General features: G+C 43.7%; 1 protein-coding gene across 4 annotated transcripts in view; it reads left to right on the forward strand.

Annotated features, from left to right (window-relative positions):
* The window catches only part of BICRAL (BRD4 interacting chromatin remodeling complex associated protein like), an 80,432-nt gene that overhangs the window by 43,717 nt on the left and 19,142 nt on the right, over positions 1-17,573 (forward strand). For all 4 annotated transcript variants that reach the window (XM_030315523.1, XM_030315524.1, XM_030315522.1 and 1 more), the window contains one exon: positions 1,966-3,645. In XM_030315523.1, coding sequence (XP_030171383.1) covers positions 1,966-3,645 — 1,680 coding nt within the window. The remainder of the gene's footprint in view (positions 1-1,965; positions 3,646-17,573) is intronic.

Consider the following 17,573-nt stretch of genomic DNA (forward strand, 5'->3'; position numbering starts at 1 on the left):
ATAGGGAAGTCCTGCCTACAGGCTATGTCCAGATGACTACATTCAAGCCTATCTTAATCAAGTGCCTTCTTCCATCATGGATGGTAGCCCAGAGTCAGACTGCCCCAAGTGTGAATCCTCACTCTGCTACCTCCTAGCCCTGTCACCTTGGATATGTCACTAAATCTCTATAGAGTTCAGTTTCCTTATTTATGAAACCAAGAGAATAACAGAACTACTTCTTAGGTTGGTCAACATTAATTGACTAGTCCAGGGAAATTACTTGGTACAGTGCTCAATAAAGATTAAGTTATCATCAGGGCCTTTATTTCCTTTCATCTATGACATGGAATGGTATTCAGAAAGCCCTTGGGAGTGCAGAGTTCTTTCACGTATTTGAGTGTGTCAGATCATAGGATGTATGACACATCCACATGCTACAGGTGGCTTTGAAGTTACAACACTGATCTCCTGTAAGGCTTGTGAATCAGTAGCACTTTTGAAATTCATTCTGAACGAGTAATAATTTTATGTGGTGCCATTAAGCACATAAGGTAGATATTTAGCCTGTCCCTTGACGTGAATGATTTTTATTTACCAACTCTCCCCCTTCCGTGTGAGTATGACTTCTGACTTTTCAGACTGCCAGTATGTATTTATTGGGAATTTCTATTACATCATGGGAGGTGAGGTAGAAATTTTTTTTTTCAGTAGAAATATTTTTCAAGGATGGCCGTTTAAACTTATGGCCTGTTAATTTGTACATTGTAAAAACATTAAACTGTGTATGACCATTCAGGAGATATCCATTGTTGTCTAGATATTGTTCCGCAAAAAAAAAACATCTCCTTGCTTTCATTTGCTTTCCCCATTTCCTTTCGGAGGACTCCTCAAGTCCTACCGCATTGGTCCTGCTTCAACTGTTGAGGGTTGAGGGTCAAATGATCTAGTCTTCGGTTTTCTACCTAGTTCTTCCCATCATCTATGAGAATCTCTACACTTTTGCAAGGTTGCATTGACCTGTTTTTAATTTTTTTTCTTCATCTTTTTTTTAAATGTTCAGTGGCATTAAAATACTTATGAAATTTACCATCTTAACCATTTTTAAGTTCAGTAGTGTGAAGTACATTTGTGTTATCCCTACCTGTGGATTCCGTATCTTTTCTTTTATAAATTTTGACATGTCCCAAGAAAAACTGGTAGACAGTGGAGTATGTCTTATTTATCATGTTCGTTTCTCTTCATATGCCTGTGTTGTCTCTAGTTGGAATGCCCATTCCTAAGGATTCCTTAAGGACAGAAACTAACACACAAGTGGGTGCTTGATGACTAAAATGTCGATGGACTTTTACTTTTGAATAGGACACTGAAATCGTTTTGAAAGCGGCGTAATAAGCGGATTCCTTCTAAGAAATCGAATGACCGCTCACTCGTGTGGGAAGCTTGTTTTCGTCTGGACTGGTCTTGCCTGGGGTGGTAGGGATAGAACTAGACATGTTCTGAAAAGCCTGGAATGACAGGGCTGAATCTGGGATACCTTCTGGACCTCTAACAGAACAGTACCCAGAACTCCCCAAATTCACTTAGATTCCTGTCGTGCAAAGGACTAGACATGGCTATTTCTTGGATGCTTACACACCCTGGGCCGAGTCTCACTCAAGCCCTGGACTGGGAGCAGTCCTGAAAAATAAAGCCTTTGTCAGTATCTGAAAAAATGGAGCTAAACTCCAGGTAGTCATCAGTATGATCCTGTTATGTATCTATTTTCTATGAACTAATTTACCAGAGCGCTGAATGTGTACGCTTACAGAAATAATGTTAAACGTCATCACGAAGGAAATTCAGTATCAGAATAAGCTGAGCACTTTGAAGAGCTGTGCCTGTTAGGCTTTATTCTATTCAAAAGTGAGGTTTGTGTTGTGTTGTTTTAAGAGCTTCTTTCAAAGGTTGGATATGCCAGGTAACATACTTGTGTATGTTTTTTAGAATGCTGATCCTAAGTCATCCCTCAAAGCCGTAAGCAACCAGCTTGGAGAAGGGCCCAGTGATGGACTGCCACTTTCAAGTAGCCTTCAGTTTCTTGAAGATGAACTTGAGTCTTCTCCTCTTCCCGATCTCAGTGAGGACCAACCTTTCGACATTCTTCAGAAATCCCTGCAGGAGGCCAATATCACTGAACAGACATTGGCAGAAGAGGCATATTTGGACGCCAGTATAGGTTCAAGCCAACAGTTTGCACAAGCCCAGCTTCATCCTTCTTCATCAGCATCGTTTACTCAGGCTTCTAATGTTTCGAATTACTCAGGTCAGACGCTGCAGCCTATAGGGGTGACTCACGTGCCTGTTGGAGCATCATTTGCAAGCAATACGGTGGGGGTGCAACATGGCTTTATGCAACACGTGGGGATCAGTGTGCCCAGCCAACATCTGTCTAATAGCGGTCAGATTAGCGGTTCAGGTCAGATACAGCTAATTGGCTCATTTGGTAATCAACCCTCCATGATGACTATTAATAACCTAGACGGATCTCAAATCATATTGAAGGGCAGCGGGCAGCAAGCCCCATCAAATGTGAGTGGAGGACTCCTGGTTCACAGACAGACTCCCAATGGCAACTCCTTGTTTGGGAGCTCCAGTTCCAGTCCCGTAGCACAGCCTGTTACCGTTCCATTTAACAGCACAAATTTTCAGACGTCTCTACCTGTGCATAACATCATCATACAGAGGGGTCTTGCACCAAATTCAAATAAAGTCCCGATCAATATCCAGCCAAAGCCTATCCAGATGGGTCAGCAGAATACGTACAATGTGAACAATTTGGGAATACAGCAGCACCACGTTCAACAAGGGATCTCCTTTGCCTCCGCCAGCTCACCCCAGGGCTCCGTAGTTGGTCCGCACATGTCTGTGAACATCGTAAACCAACAGAACACAAGGAAACCAGTCACCTCACAGGCAGTGAGCAGCGCTGGGGGTAGTATCGTTATTCATTCTCCCATGGGCCAGCCTCACACACCCCAAAGTCAGTTCCTCATACCCACAAGCCTTTCTGTCAGTTCCAACTCGGTACATCATGTCCAGACCATAAATGGGCAACTGCTTCAGACTCAACCTTCTCAGCTCATCTCCGGCCAAGTGGCCTCAGAGCATGTCATGTTGAACAGAAACTCTTCCAACATGCTCAGGACCAACCAAGCATATTCTGGACAGATGCTGAACAACCAGAATGCCGCCGTCCAGTTGGTGTCTGGGCAAACGTTTGCCGCCTCTGGAAGCCCAGTGATTGTCAATCATGCCTCTCCTCAGATTGTTGGTGGACAGATGCCCTTGCAGCAAGCGTCACCAACCGTATTACACCTGTCACCTGGGCAGAGCAGCGTGTCCCAAGGGAGACCTGGCTTCACCACCATGCCCTCGGTGACCAACATGTCAGGACCTAGTCGGTTCCCTGTCGTCAGCTCATCCAGCACTGCCCATCCTAGTCTTGGGTCTGCGGTTCAGTCGGGTGCATCAGGATCAAACTTCACGGGAGATCAGCTGACCCAGCCAAACAGGACTCCAGTACCGGTCAGTGCGTCTCATCGTCTTCCAGTTTCTTCTTCCAAATCTACCAGCACCTTCAGTAACACCCCTGGAGCGGGAACCCAGCAGCAGTTCTTCTGTCAGGTACATTTGCTTTATCGCACAAATGTTGGGATGATTCCAGAAAAGGAAAATGGAATGTGTATTTCACAGAATATAGTTTTCATCCTAAACTCCCAATTTATTCATTAACAACTCTCTTTTTTTTTTTCTTAAGTTTATTTATTTATTTTGAGAGAGAGAGAGCAGGAGAGGGGCAATGAGAAGGAGAGACAGAATCCCAAGCAGGCTTCACGCTATCAGCGAGGGACCCGATGTGAGGCTCGAACTCACAAACTGTGCGTGAGATCATGACCTGAGCTGAGCTTAACCGACTGAGCCACCCAGGCGCCCCTCACTAACAATTCTTTTTTTCATTAACAATTTTCAACTTGTGATTGATTGCCTTTTTTTCTTCCTAATTAAAAAGATTTGTTTTTTACTTTTTATTTTATTTTTTTAGTTTAGAGAGAGAGAGTGAGTGTGTGTGAGCAGGGGGGAGGGGAGGCACAGAGGGAGAGAGAGAATCTTAAGCAGGCTCCACACTCAGCAAGGAGCCCGACACAGGGCTCGATCTCACGACCCTGGGATCATGACCTGAGCCGAAATCAAGAGTCGAACACTCAACTGACTGAGCCACCCAGACACCCCCTTAATTAATATTTTTCATCCATCATAGCATTGTGGTTTGGAGTGGGGCTCTAGAGTCAGTCTTATGGATTTGAATCTAAGCTTTATGACATAGAGCAAGTCTTACTTTAACTTACCTCTCTAGACTTAATTTTCTTCATCAGCGAAATGGACATATATTCCCATGGGGTTATTGGGGGGATTAAATGAGATAATCCACACAAAGCACTTAATGTAGTCCCTAACAGCAAATAGCAAATACTCGATGAGAGCCAATTAATACATATACTTGATGAAACGTATGACAGGCATTTAAAATGAAAGCTTATGGTAGATTATTTACTTACATCATATAGTAAGCCACTAGGTCACATAGCTATGGACTGGGTGGAGACGTTGTGACTGCTTCTTGGGTGTCAGTCAGAAAGGCTCAGGGACTCAGTACGATTCATCAGTGGGTAACTGCCCTGCACGGGAGGGATGTATACAGAGGGAGGGATCCAAAATTACCATGGGCAGTTGGTAAACCCACAGAAGGATTATGTTTCTAAAAATCGTCTCAAATGTCATCAGCTTTGGTCCTGAACCCCTATCTGTGGATCCTTGAATTCCTCCTCTAGCTTCTAATTCACGCTCATCCTGAGCACTGTCCGTAGTTCCAGCTCCACACCCCGCCTTCACCTCTGTGGTCGACCCTGTTTCGTCCTCCATTTCCACTGCCTTGCTCCTCCATGTTTATTTATTTATTTATTAATGTTTATTTATGTTTGAGAGAGAGAGAGACACAGAGCATGAGCAGGAGAGGGTCAGAGAGAGAGGGAAACAGAATCCGAAGCAGGCTCCACACTCCAAGCTATCAACAAGTGTCCGATGTGGGGCTCAAACTCACGAACAGTGAGATCAGACCTGAGCCGACGTCGGACGCTTAACCGACTGAGCCACCCAGGCGCCCCTCCTCCATATTTAGATGTACTCAAAAACCTCTCCGTGCTGGGTACATCGATAGTTTTCACACTGTATACCTTTGACTTAGTCATTCCACTAAGAGTCCTAGGGAAACAAAGATTATTTATGATCAAGGACATTCAGTGTATTACTTTCAGTGTCAGAGGTTTTGCGTGGGTGTGTTTTGAAATAATGTCAGACTTCTAGAAAAGTCAAAGTTGCAAGAAGAGTATAAAGAATTGTCATATACCCTTCACCAAGATTCCCCAAATGTTAACTTTTTACATTTGTTTTATCCTCCTCTCTCTCTCCCCTTGCCCCCCCCCCATACACACACACACACACACACACACACACACACACACACACACAATTTTGAGAGTAAATTGTAGGCACGATGCCTCTTTAGCCCTAAATACTTTGGACTTCAGTCTAAAAACGGAAACATTTGGGACGCCCGGTTGCTCAGTCGGTTAAGCGTCCGACTTCAGCTCAGGTCATGATCTCACAGTTGGTGAGTTTGAGCCCTGCGTCGGGCTCTATGCTGACAGCTCAGAGCCTGGAGCCTGCTTCAGATTCTGTGTCGGCCTCGCTCTCTGCTCCTCCCCCACTCACACACTCTCTCTCAAAAATAAATAAATATTTTAGAAAAAAGAAAGAAAAAAATGGAAACATTTTCCCACATAACCATAGGTAGTACAGTTATCAAAACCAGGAAATTAGCATTAGTACAGCATTTTTACCTAATCTACAGACCTTATCCAGATTTAGTTGATTTTCCCAAGAATGCCCATTATGGCGAAAGGGGGAAAACTTATATTGTTTTGTTTTTATGGTCCCGGGTCACTGTCTAATTGTGTCATCATGTCTTTAAATCTGGAACATTTCCTCCATCTTTTTTGGTCCTTCATGACCCTGATATTTTTGAAGAGTACAAACCAATTTTTATGTAGAATGTCCCTCAATTCACATTTCTCTGCCGTTTCCTCATGATTAGATCCAGGTCATACATTTTTGATAGGACTGCCGCAGAAATGATACATCATCATCATGTGGATTTGTCCCATTCCCGGTGGTGTAAACTTTGAACGCTTGCTTAAGATGGTGTCCGATGCTTCTTAATAAGTTTCTTCTAGGAGATACTTTGACACCATGTCGGTATCCAGTCACTCATCAAACTTGCACGTACGTTAAGTTTCCATTGATAATTCCTGACCAAATCCATTATTATGGAATCTGCTATTGCTGTGATGGCCACTAAATAGAGATTTTCTGATTCCATCATATGTTCTACATTAATTGTTGGCATTCTTCTCTAAGAAAGCATTTCCTTTTCCTCTTTTACTTACATGTTTGTTTATATCAGTATGGACTCAGAGGTTCTTATTTTACTCAGGGGGTTATAAATTGTTGTAGTCACTTATCTTGATGGTCAAGTTACTTTGATGGCCACTGGGCACCCCTCCAAATTGGCTGCTGGTCCTTCTGACACATTTCCATTGTGCCTTGAGCACTTTCTTTAATTTCTGGCAAAACAAGATGTTCCGTGTTTATCTTTTATTTTCCTGACTCTGCCCTGGAACCAATCATTTATTTAAGGAGCCTCATTCCTTCTAGTGGAGAGCAGTATTTAGAAACTATGACCTGAGCACTACACGTTCATTGCTACTGACCTGGGACTTATATATATTTACACACCCCCAACATCTGTAGCTATTTATATATCAATCTGTATTAAAAGCAATGAGCTCCTATTGATACTTCCTATTCTAATCCAGGACCACTGGGTTCATTATTCAATTCTCTTTCTTTTCCATTTCCAAACATCTCCCATGTTTCCTCTTTTCTAACAGTGAGAAAGGCAACTCCACAATATATCTATATAGATATATAGGTATATATAGGTATAGATATATCTATACAGATATATAGATATATAGATATAGATATATAGATGTAGATACATAGATCGATATAGATATATAGATACAGATATATCGATATAGGTATATAGATACAGATATATAGATATAGGTATATCTATTTGCTCAATCCTAGAGTACACAGAAAATGGTTTCAGAATTGCTACACCATACCCCCATGAAAAAACAAACCTACTAATGAGACTTCAGCATCAGTCTACAGTTCTGTCTTTAGCCTAAAGGCATATGGTCAAAATACTGTGTTCTAAAATTAGTTGGGTTAGTGCTTTTCCCTCCTCCCTTGGTGTAGTTATGCTATTCATTTGAAATATAGTCCTGCTTATTAATTGTAGGAGTCTTTCCCCACCACCCTTATTGATTATATCTATTTCATTTCTTTTGAAAGTGTGACCCATTAGCATGGCCCCAAAAGTCAGGGCTCTGCAGAAAGTATACCTTGAGCACCTCACTCCACCCTTCTCCCACCCCTCCATCCTCTCCTGCCAGTTCTCGGCCCCCTCTGTATTCACTGATCTCATTCGTTTCTAGTTATTTATCCTACATTTATTTTTACACAAATGAGCTGATATATGTAATGTGTTAGGTCTAATTTCCCTTCCTTTTTTTTAATGTTTTTATTTATTTTTGAGAGAGAGAGTGCAAGCAAGGGAGGGGCAGAGAGAGGGAGACAGAGGATCCAAAGCAGGCTCTACACTGACAGCAACAAGCCCGATGTGGGGCTCAAACTCACCAACTGGGAGATCATGACCTGAGCCAAAGTCAGACACTCAACCAACTGAGCCACCCAGGTGCCCGCCACCCTTCCCTTCTTATTCAAGTATATCATGCTGTAGATACTCTTCTATACTTTGGTTGCTAAAAAGTTTTCTAAAAACTCAAATGTCTAGGGGCACCTGGGTGGCTCAGTCAGTTAAGAGTCCGACTTCAGCTCAGGTCGTGATCTCGGGGTTCGTGAGTTCGAGCCCCACATCGAGCTTCCTGCAGTCAGCATAGAGTCAGCTTTGGATCCTCTATCCCCCCACCTCTGCCCCTCCCCTGCTTGTGTTGTCTCTCTCTCAAAAATAAATAAAGATAAAATAAAAAATGTCTAATAATAGAAGAATGATTGGCTGTGATGAAAACTATGCAGCTATTTAAAATGTTTCCGAGGGGAACCTGCCTGGTTTAGTTGGTGGAGTTTGTGACTCTTGATCTCAGGGTTGTAGATTTGAGCCCCACATTGGGTGTAGAGATTGCTTTAAAAAAAAGAAAAAATCTTTTAAAAAAAATTTTTTTAATGTTTATTTATTTTTGAGAGAGAGAGAGAGACAGAGCTTGAGTGGGGGAGGAACAGAAAGGAGGAGGCACACAGATTTTGAAACAGGCTCCAGGCTCTGAGCTGTCAGCCCAGAGCCCGATGCGGAGCTTGAACCCATGGACCATCAGATCTTGACCGGAGCCAAAGTTGAATGCTTAACCGACTGAGCCACCCAGGCGCCCCCCAAAAAAGAAAATCTTTAAAAAAATAAAATATTTTCAAAAAATAACTTAAAGATTTGGGGAAAGACTTACAAAATAATCTTTTAAGTGTACATTTAAATTTAAAATATTTAAAACGTGCATTTAAATGTATAATAAAGAGGGGCACCTGGCTAGCTCAGTCAGTAGAGCATACGAAACTTGATCTCGGGGTCATTAGTTAAAGCCCCACATTGGGTGTAGAGCTTACTTAAAAACATTTTTTTTTAAATAAATGTATAAGATTGAATAAATAATTTGTTTTCACTCTTAGAAAAATGATGGGGAGAGACAGTATGTTGAATTAGAAAACAGAAAACACTCTTGCTTATAAAACACCCAGAAATTTCATTAGAAATACAATAGAACATTAACAGCAGTTCTCTGGATAGTGGATTTATAGATTATTCTCACTTTCTTCTAGTTTTAAAAACTTGCCCCACACAGGAGACATGATATCTGGACAGCATTTATCAAAACATTTATGCATTTTTAAAAATAAGTAAAATGTGCAGGGCATCTGGGTGGCTCAGTTGGTTAAGCATCCGACTTCGGCTCAGGTCATGATCTCACACACAGTTCATGAGTTCGAGCCCCACATCGGACTCTGTGCTGACAGCTCAGAGCCTGGAGCCTGCCTCAGATTCTGTGTCTCCCTCTCTCTCTGCTCCTCCCCCACTCACGCTCTGTCTCTCTCTGTCTCTCAAAAATGAATAAATGTTTTAAAAAAAAATAAGTAAAATGTGCAACTGGTAAAAACTTAAAAACAGTTCCAAGAGAGTTGAGAGTGAAAAGTAAGTCTTCCTGCCAGTTCCCAAGTTCCTCTCCGAAAGCCTGCCACCGCGTCTAGGTACTTTCTCTGTATTCTCCCTGAGAGAGCCTCTACGCATACGGATGGGCACAAATAACTGCAGACGTCTGCTTAACTCTGCAACACGCCATGGGTGTTTTTACTTAATTCCATAACTTGAGGATTGTTTTCATATCAGTATGTGTTGATCTGTTTTATGTTTGCTGTTATTAATGATATATAATCAGCTACGGCATGATCTCTCTTTAACCCCTGTGTAACAAATAATGCCTTGATAAGGAAAAAAAAAGTCTGTCTGAGTCCCAAAAGTTTCAGTTATCCAGAGGTAACAAGAAGCCTCCACTGGCAGCTCCAGAGTAATTTTTTGTGACCTTTAATGCCAAAAAGTATTGGGAACTAGGTCAGTTGCATCAGGCGTATTGGAGTAAGGAGGACACAGCCTTGGAGACCGCATAGTTAGAAAAGTAATGTTGAGGTGTTATCTCAGTTTTAAACCCCCAGAACATCCAGGAACACTTAACAGTGACTCTCTTTTTTACTTTACAATTTCCGTGTAAAATTTCTGTATAAATTACTTTATAGAATGTTGTAATAAACAAAAACACTGGGGCGCCTGGCTGACTCAGTCAGAAGAGCATGCAACTCTCGATCTCAGGGTCGTCAGTTCGAGCCCCACGTTGGGTGTAGAAATTACTTAAATAAATAAATATTAAAAACAGCAACAACAATAACAACACCATTCCCAGGGACCTTCCATGTTTGTCTATTTAGGGAAATTTAATTCAGCAAGTTTTGATCCTGTAAGAGTTAACTCTACAGAGGAGTAAGTTTCTAAATATAAATTTTATTTGGTTTTGGCATAGAAAATACATGTATTTGGTTTAAAATCCAAAAAGTACAGAAAGGTATATACTGTAGTGAAAATTTCCCTCCTTCTGTCCCCCAGCCATCCAGTTCCCTGCAGGCAACCAATGTAACCAGTTTCTTGTAGAGTGAACTTAAGTCCCCACCCCGCCTTTTGTATTGTGAAAACTTCCCAAACCCACAGAAAACTTGGAAGGGTACAGTGAACCCATTCACCTAGATTCATCTGTTGTTTATATTTTGCAACATTTGCTTCACCTGTATGTGTCTTGTGTTTCTCTGTCTCTACATACACACTCACACACACCCACAACCACCCACATACACACACACACGCGCACACACACACACACACACACACACACTTTTGTCTCTGAACCATCTTGAAATAAGTTTCAAATGTCATGACCCCTTACCCCTGAATACTTCACCAGCTATTTAATAAGAACAAAAGGCCGCCTTCAACACAGCCACAATATCACAACCAAAAAAGTTAACATTAATACACTGCAGTTGTATCAGATTTTTTCCAGTTGACCCAATAATTTCCTTTACAACAGTGTTTCATTCCAGAATCCAGAGAGCACTGACATCATCTGTTGTCACATCTCTAGTCCACAGCAACCCAGATCATTTGTCTTGTAGAGTGGCCTCAGTGTGGAGGTCTCTGATTGTGACTTCACGATCAGAGTCAAGCTAAACAGTTTCGGCAAGACACAGAATGTTGAGCTGTCCTATTATTGGTGTGATCACTTGGCTAAGGTGGCTTCTGCTAGGTTTTTTCTCCTCCAGGTATTCAAAGGTACATTTTTTCCCTTTGTAAAGCAGAAATGATCTCCAGGATGGTGCTTTGGGACCTTGTGACTATCCTCTTTCCCAGTCTCTCATCCAGTGATTTGAGACTCTGAGCCTCACCGGAATATTAATTACATCGGTGGTTGCAAAATGGGGATTTTCTAATGGTATTCTCCTATCTATAGTTATTGGCTGGGACTTTTCCAGAAAGAAGAGCTTTTTCTTTCCTTCTCTCTCTGTCTCTCTTTTTCTGAATAACACTATGAACTCAGTTTGTCTGGGGCGGGGGGAGGTGCTTTCATTTTTAAACATTTTATTATGGGGGATTTTAAACATGAACAAAAGTAAACAAAATAGTGCAGTGAGCCCCTGTGCACAATTAGCTTCAGTGCTTACCAACTCATGGCTGTGCTTGTTCATCCATCCCCAGCTAAATTCCCCCACCCCCTGCCCAACATCATTGTGAGGCTAATCCAGACATAGAAGTTCATCTGTGGTAGTTTAGTGCCTGTCTCTAAAAGATCATGCATTCTTTTTGTAGTTAATGTTGCATTCTGTTGCTTTCATTGTTTTTCTTTTTGATGCCTAAAATGTCCCAAATGTGATCAGTGGAGGCCTGCTAAAGACGGCTTCTATACTTTTGACACGGCCGCATCTACTTTGAGAATTTCGTGGCCCAAGACGCTGTGGGCATGTCTTCCTATTACCTAAACCTATTACCTCAGACCTAGAATCAGCCATTTCTCCAAAGAGTCCTGTCAACTGAAATCCCTGAACGCAGAGAATAATTTACAGGATTTAAACTTTCTTGTAAACAGATTAATATTCAAAAGTCAGTGATTCGGGGCGCCTGGGTGGCTCAGTCGGTTGAGCGTCCGACTTCAGCTCAGCTCACGATCTCGCGGTCCGTGAGTTCGAGCCCCGCATCGGGCTCTTGGCTGATGGCTCGGAGCCTGGAGCCTGCTTCCGATTCTGTGTCTCCCTCTCTCTCTGCCCCTCCCCCGTTCATGTTCTGTCTCTCTCTGTCTCAAAAATAAATAAACATTAAAAAAAATTAAAAAAAAAAAGTCAGTGATTAAAGGAGGCAGTTTACAACAGTTTAACCTGCCAAACACAAGTAAACATGTTAATTTAAGTCCAAATCTCTGCAGATCACTAGCAGATTTAGTAGCTTGTAAATTCTTCCAGGGCAGCACCCATCATGCTTGCAGGTGTTGGTTGCCATAGTGACCACCCCCCCCCCCCCCCCCATCCCTCCCTGCCCCTCCCTGCTTTCCTTTCCCTCCAGCTCAGCCTGACAACCTTACTGTGAAACCACTGGATTTTCAGACACCCAGACTTCAAAATCTAGGTGTTTTTTCCTCTCCTTCTATACTTTTAATGACTAAATCCTACAGATTGGTCTTTGAAAGTCTCACATCTATTCTTTCCAATAGTAACAAAAATAACGATCATATTGTTGACAACTGGTACATGCCAGGGGCTATCCATATTACTGCTAATCCTTACTTTGGGGCTACAAGTAGATACTGTTTCCACTTCACAGTCTAGGAGATAGAGGTTCAGAGCATGGCCAAATTGCTTAGCGAAGCAGACTGTACCTGCTAGCTGGCTATACTGTACTCTTTTCTGTTTCTCTCCTTTTCTGCATCCTTGCCCTGAACTAGACTTTAAGAGGGACTGCAATGTAATGGGGAAAACAAGAGTTGGATTAGCAGTCAGAGCTTGCTTGTAGGTCCTTCTCTGCCAGGGATGGGTTTTGTGAACTAAGTTTGCGTCTTAAACTCTCTGAGCCCTAATTTTCTCTTCTCTAAAATGAGGAACCCTAGCTATGCGATCAAATCACCTGGGGAGCTTTTTAAAAATATGGATGCCTGGGCCTCTCCTCCATAAATTCTGATTTAAACGGTCTGGAGAAAGGACGCTAAGCATCAGCATTTTTCAAAAGCTCCCCAAGTGATTCTAAAGAGCAACCAGGGTGGAGAACCACTGAGTTTAGATGATTTCCAAGGCCCAATCTGACCCTAATATGTGGACAAATGTAGCAATTATCTGGGTGATTGATTTGCCTTCTGCCTCTTCCTAAAGGCAGATTTCCACCACAGTAATCTTCCTAAAACATTTGCTTGGTGACCTGAGACTCCCCATCGCCACGGGAGAAAATACAACCCCCTGGCCATTAGTTAAGCTTCTCTAGTCGAAAACCCTCCATTTTAGTGAGGCTGACCCCTCCTCCCCACCTCCCTGACTGGCCAGACTCATTGTGAGCCCCATGTCTTTACTGACATGGGCATTCATTACACACGCTTTCCTAACAGGTAGAAATGCATCCTGTCCTTCAGGCCCCCACCCAAAGCCTCTAAAAGAGTGAAGCCTTTTTCCAGTGTCCCCAGATCTCTTCTCTGCACTTTTCGTTCATACTGCTCAACAGGTGCATAATCACTTACTGTGTTAAATGTTTCCTTCCTTCATTCCTGCCTTCAACAGTATTTTAGAACCTCCCAGGGCTACACCAGTCAGTTGCAGAGCAGGAGGCAGACAGATAAGCTGACAGCCACAGAGCACTGTTTTAGACACTCCGGTAGAAGTAATATACCAGATTACCAGTCTACCAGACTGCCTGGGTGGCTCAGTTGGTTGAGTGTCCAACTTCAGTTCAGGCCATGATCTCACTGTTCATGAGCTCAAGCCCCACGTTGGCTCTGTGCTGACAGCCCAGAGCCTGGAGCCTGCTTTGGATTTTGTGTCTCCCTCTCTCTCTGCTCCTCCCCTGCTTATGCTCTGTCTCTCTCTTTCATTAAAAAAAAAAAAAGGGGGCGCCTGGGTGGCGCAGTCGGTTAAGCGTCCGACTTCAGCCAGGTCACGATCTCACGGTCCGGGAGTTCGAGCCCCGCGTCAGGCTCTGGGCTGATGGCTCAGAGCCTGGAGCCTGTTTCCGATTCTGTGTCTCCCTCTCTCTCTGCCCCTCCCCCGTTCATGCTCTGTCTCTCTCTGTCCCAAAAATAAATAAACGTTGGAAAAAAAAAAAAAAAAAAAAGTAATCAGAGCTCCAGGCTCAAGAAAGACACCTCTAACCCAGATGGGATGGTTGGGGAAGGTTTCCTTGAGATAGTGACTTCTGACGGAGACCTACTAAGGGAAGGAAGAGTTACCCAGGTAGCAAGGGCCTGAGTGAAGAATGTTCCAGCAGTGGGAACAGCAGTGCAAAAGCCTAGGGAGAGAAGAGACCGTGATACTGAGGAGACAGCAAAGCAAGTTCAGATGAGATACAGCAGATTTAGGCAGGAAAGGTAAGCAAGGACCAAATCATACAGGACCTTGATCTGGCATGTTAAGGAACTGGTGTCATACTCTAAGCATGAAATACTGAAGACCTACACTAGCCTGGTGGCACTAGAGATTGTGGGAATGGAGTGGTTTGAAGACAATTACGTTAGACCTTCTGATTGACTGGCTATAGCGGAGAGATAAAAATGACACTCTGGACAGTGACACCAGGTTCACTGAGATAGACAGCATGAGAAGGAGTTGTGGTTTGAAGGGAAATTATGAGTTCAGTGTAGGGTATGTTTGCCAAGCCTGAAAACCTGTAGGACAACCAAAGTGTATGATAAACAGCTACCAAAGCACAGGACCAAAATGTGGACGCAAATGAGACTGACCACCATATCCATTGTAACTGAAGTGGTAGAAATGGATGAAATGGATCAGGGTGAGTGTGTGAATAAAGAAAAAGTGGCCAGAAGAGAACCCCATGGCACCTTGCTACTTAGGAGATTAGGAGAAAGAAGAGTCCACAGATGAGACTCAGAAGGTTCCAGAGAGGAGGAACCAATAGGGTCCAGCATTCTGGACGCTAAGAAAAGAGAATGTTACAGGCAGGAGGACAGAGGTCCACAGAGTGAAGCATCACTTGAGAAGCCAGTGGAGGTAAGGATTGGGATGTTTCTGACAGCTTTAGCAATGAGGAGGCAGCTGCTGACCTTGGTAAGACTTGTTTCCATGGAGTGTCAGGTGTGGAAGCCAGAAAGATTGAAGTAGACCAGGGAGAGACTGGAAGGTGTGGTCATGAGCACACACAACATTCAGAAAAATGAAGGTAACTGATAGCTGCAGGATGTAGGGCCGAGGGAATTCGTTTTTTAGGATACGGGGAAGGCTTGAGCTTTTTTTCTCAAAGCTGGTTGGGAAGGAGATGGACATGAATTCCAGGGCACTGGTGGGATTCTTTGTAGAAAAGAGGAGGGATGCCTGTGCCATTGTAACAACAGAAGCAAGGAAAGGTCGAGTGGGGGTGCAGGGAAGGGTGTGGCTGTGGTGGTAGAGTTGAACGCATTTGCACCTGGCTTACGGGTGTGAAGACAGTGAAATAGCGTTCAGTGGAAAATGAGCAAAGGTGCTGGCTGGGAGAAAGAAAGGACCACACAGGCGTGAGGGCCCAGGTGAGGATAGAGGCCATAATTACAGTATGCTGATGAGCCGTGTTGGGGTAGGCCTGGGTTAGTTCTGGATGGTGAACTTCCCAGAAGTCAGAGACCGTGTTGGTGTCCTTCGGCCGCCTTCTCTGTGGTTGATCATGGTGCCCTGTACACAGCCGACGCCCAGGTGCCTTCGTCGAGGTACTTTGGGTTGCAACTCTCAGAAACTCACCGTACGTCTGGGTCGCTCAGTCGGTCGAGCGTCCGACTTCAGCTCAGGTCATGATCTCACGGTTTGTGGGTTCGAGCCCCGCGTCGGGCTCTGTGCTGACAGCTTGGAGCCTGCTTCGGATTCTGTGTCTCCCCACCTCTCTCTACCCCTCCCCCGCTCAAGCACTGTCTCTCTCTCTCTCTCTCTCTCATTAAAAACATTAAAAATTTTTCTAAAAAACAAACAATCTCGCCCTAACACATTTAGCAAAAAAGGAGAACGTTCAGGAAGTCCAGTGCAGCTCCTTATAAGGTCAGAAATCAGGCTTTCTGCTGTTCCCTCAGCCTGTTCAAGATAGCGTGGCCTTTTATCTGTCCTTCGTTGTTCTCTCTCACTCTTCTCCACCAAAATGGCCACCTCAGGCCGGCTTCCTATGCAAATACAGTGGTTTCCAAAACTTAGCAGTGCATAAGAATCAAGTGGAGAGCTTTTTGGAATTTTAAATTCCTGGGGCGCCTGGGTGGCTCAGTCACTTGAGTGTCCGGCTTTGGCTCAGGTCATGATCTCACGGTTTGTGAGTTCAAGCCCCGCGTCGGGCTCTGTGCTGACAGCTCGGAGCCTGGAGCCTGCTTCGGCTTCTGTGTCTCCCTCTCTCTCTCTGCCCCTCCCCACTCATCCTCTGTGTCTCTCTCTCTCAAAAATGAATAAACATTAAATAAATAAATAAATAAATAAATAAATAAATAAATAAATAAAAGAACTTTAAATTCTTTTTTTTTTTTTTTAATGTTTATTTATTTTTGAGACAGAGAGAGACAGAGCATGAACGGGGGAGGGACAGAGAGAGGGAGACACAGAATCTGAAACAGGCTCCAGGCTCTGAGCCATCAGCCCAGAGCCCGACGTGGGGCTCGAACTCAAGAGCTGTGAGATCGTGACCTGAGCCGAAGTCGGACGCTTAACCGACTGAGCCACCCAGGCGCCCCTTTTTTTTTTTTTTTAACGTTTATTTATTTTTGAGACAGAGAAGAATTTTAAATTCTTAAGCCCACATTGGATTTCTGAATCTTGTGGCTAGAACCCAGAAACTTGGTATTTCAGAAGCTCCCCAGGTGATCTTGATGCAGCTAGTCTATAACCCTGCATTTGAGAGCCACTGCCTTTGGGTATCCATTCCCCACCACCACTCAAAATTCCCAGCAGAAGCTTAATGACCCACTGTGGCTCAGTAAGCCATAGCCAGAGGAGCAGGGCCATGGGTGACACGAAGTGACCATACAGGGCCTCTACTGCTGTATACGGGACCTTTGTTCAAATTAAGAAAAAGTGCCCCTCTGAGCCAAAATAGAAAAAGGTACCCCTCTGGGTGGATAAACTGCTCCATTGGCAGGATTGGCACTTTTATTTTACTTTTAAAATTTTTATTACAGAAAGAGCAGGGGAGGGGCAGAGGGAGAGAGAAAGAATCTTAAGCAGGCTCCATGCTGAGCATGGGATCGACATGGGGCTCAATCCCACAACCCTGGAATCATGACCTGAGCCCATATCAAAAGAGTTGGGCGCTCAACCAACTAAGCCACCCAGGGGCCCCAAGCTTGGCACTTTTAGATGGGAGAAAAAGTGCTCCTTCCTTTCCTGAAGTTTAACCCTCAATGCCTCTGGCAGGTAACACACCTTTGTGTCTTCTCCAACCTTCCTGGCTTCAACCCGTTTCTGTGGCAATAGGACAATTCCCAGAGGGGAGTGTGGCTGGACAGAGCCCCCCAGTGGTCTCCCTCATTCAGTAAATGCCTGTTGTTAGGTGAATATTGTCTTGCTAGGTTGTAATTGGTTTCTCTCAAAGTACACCCCAGAAGGGG

Source organism: Lynx canadensis, chromosome B2 (genome assembly GCF_007474595.2).
Source record: "Lynx canadensis isolate LIC74 chromosome B2, mLynCan4.pri.v2, whole genome shotgun sequence".
NCBI lineage: Eukaryota > Metazoa > Chordata > Mammalia > Carnivora > Felidae > Lynx > Lynx canadensis.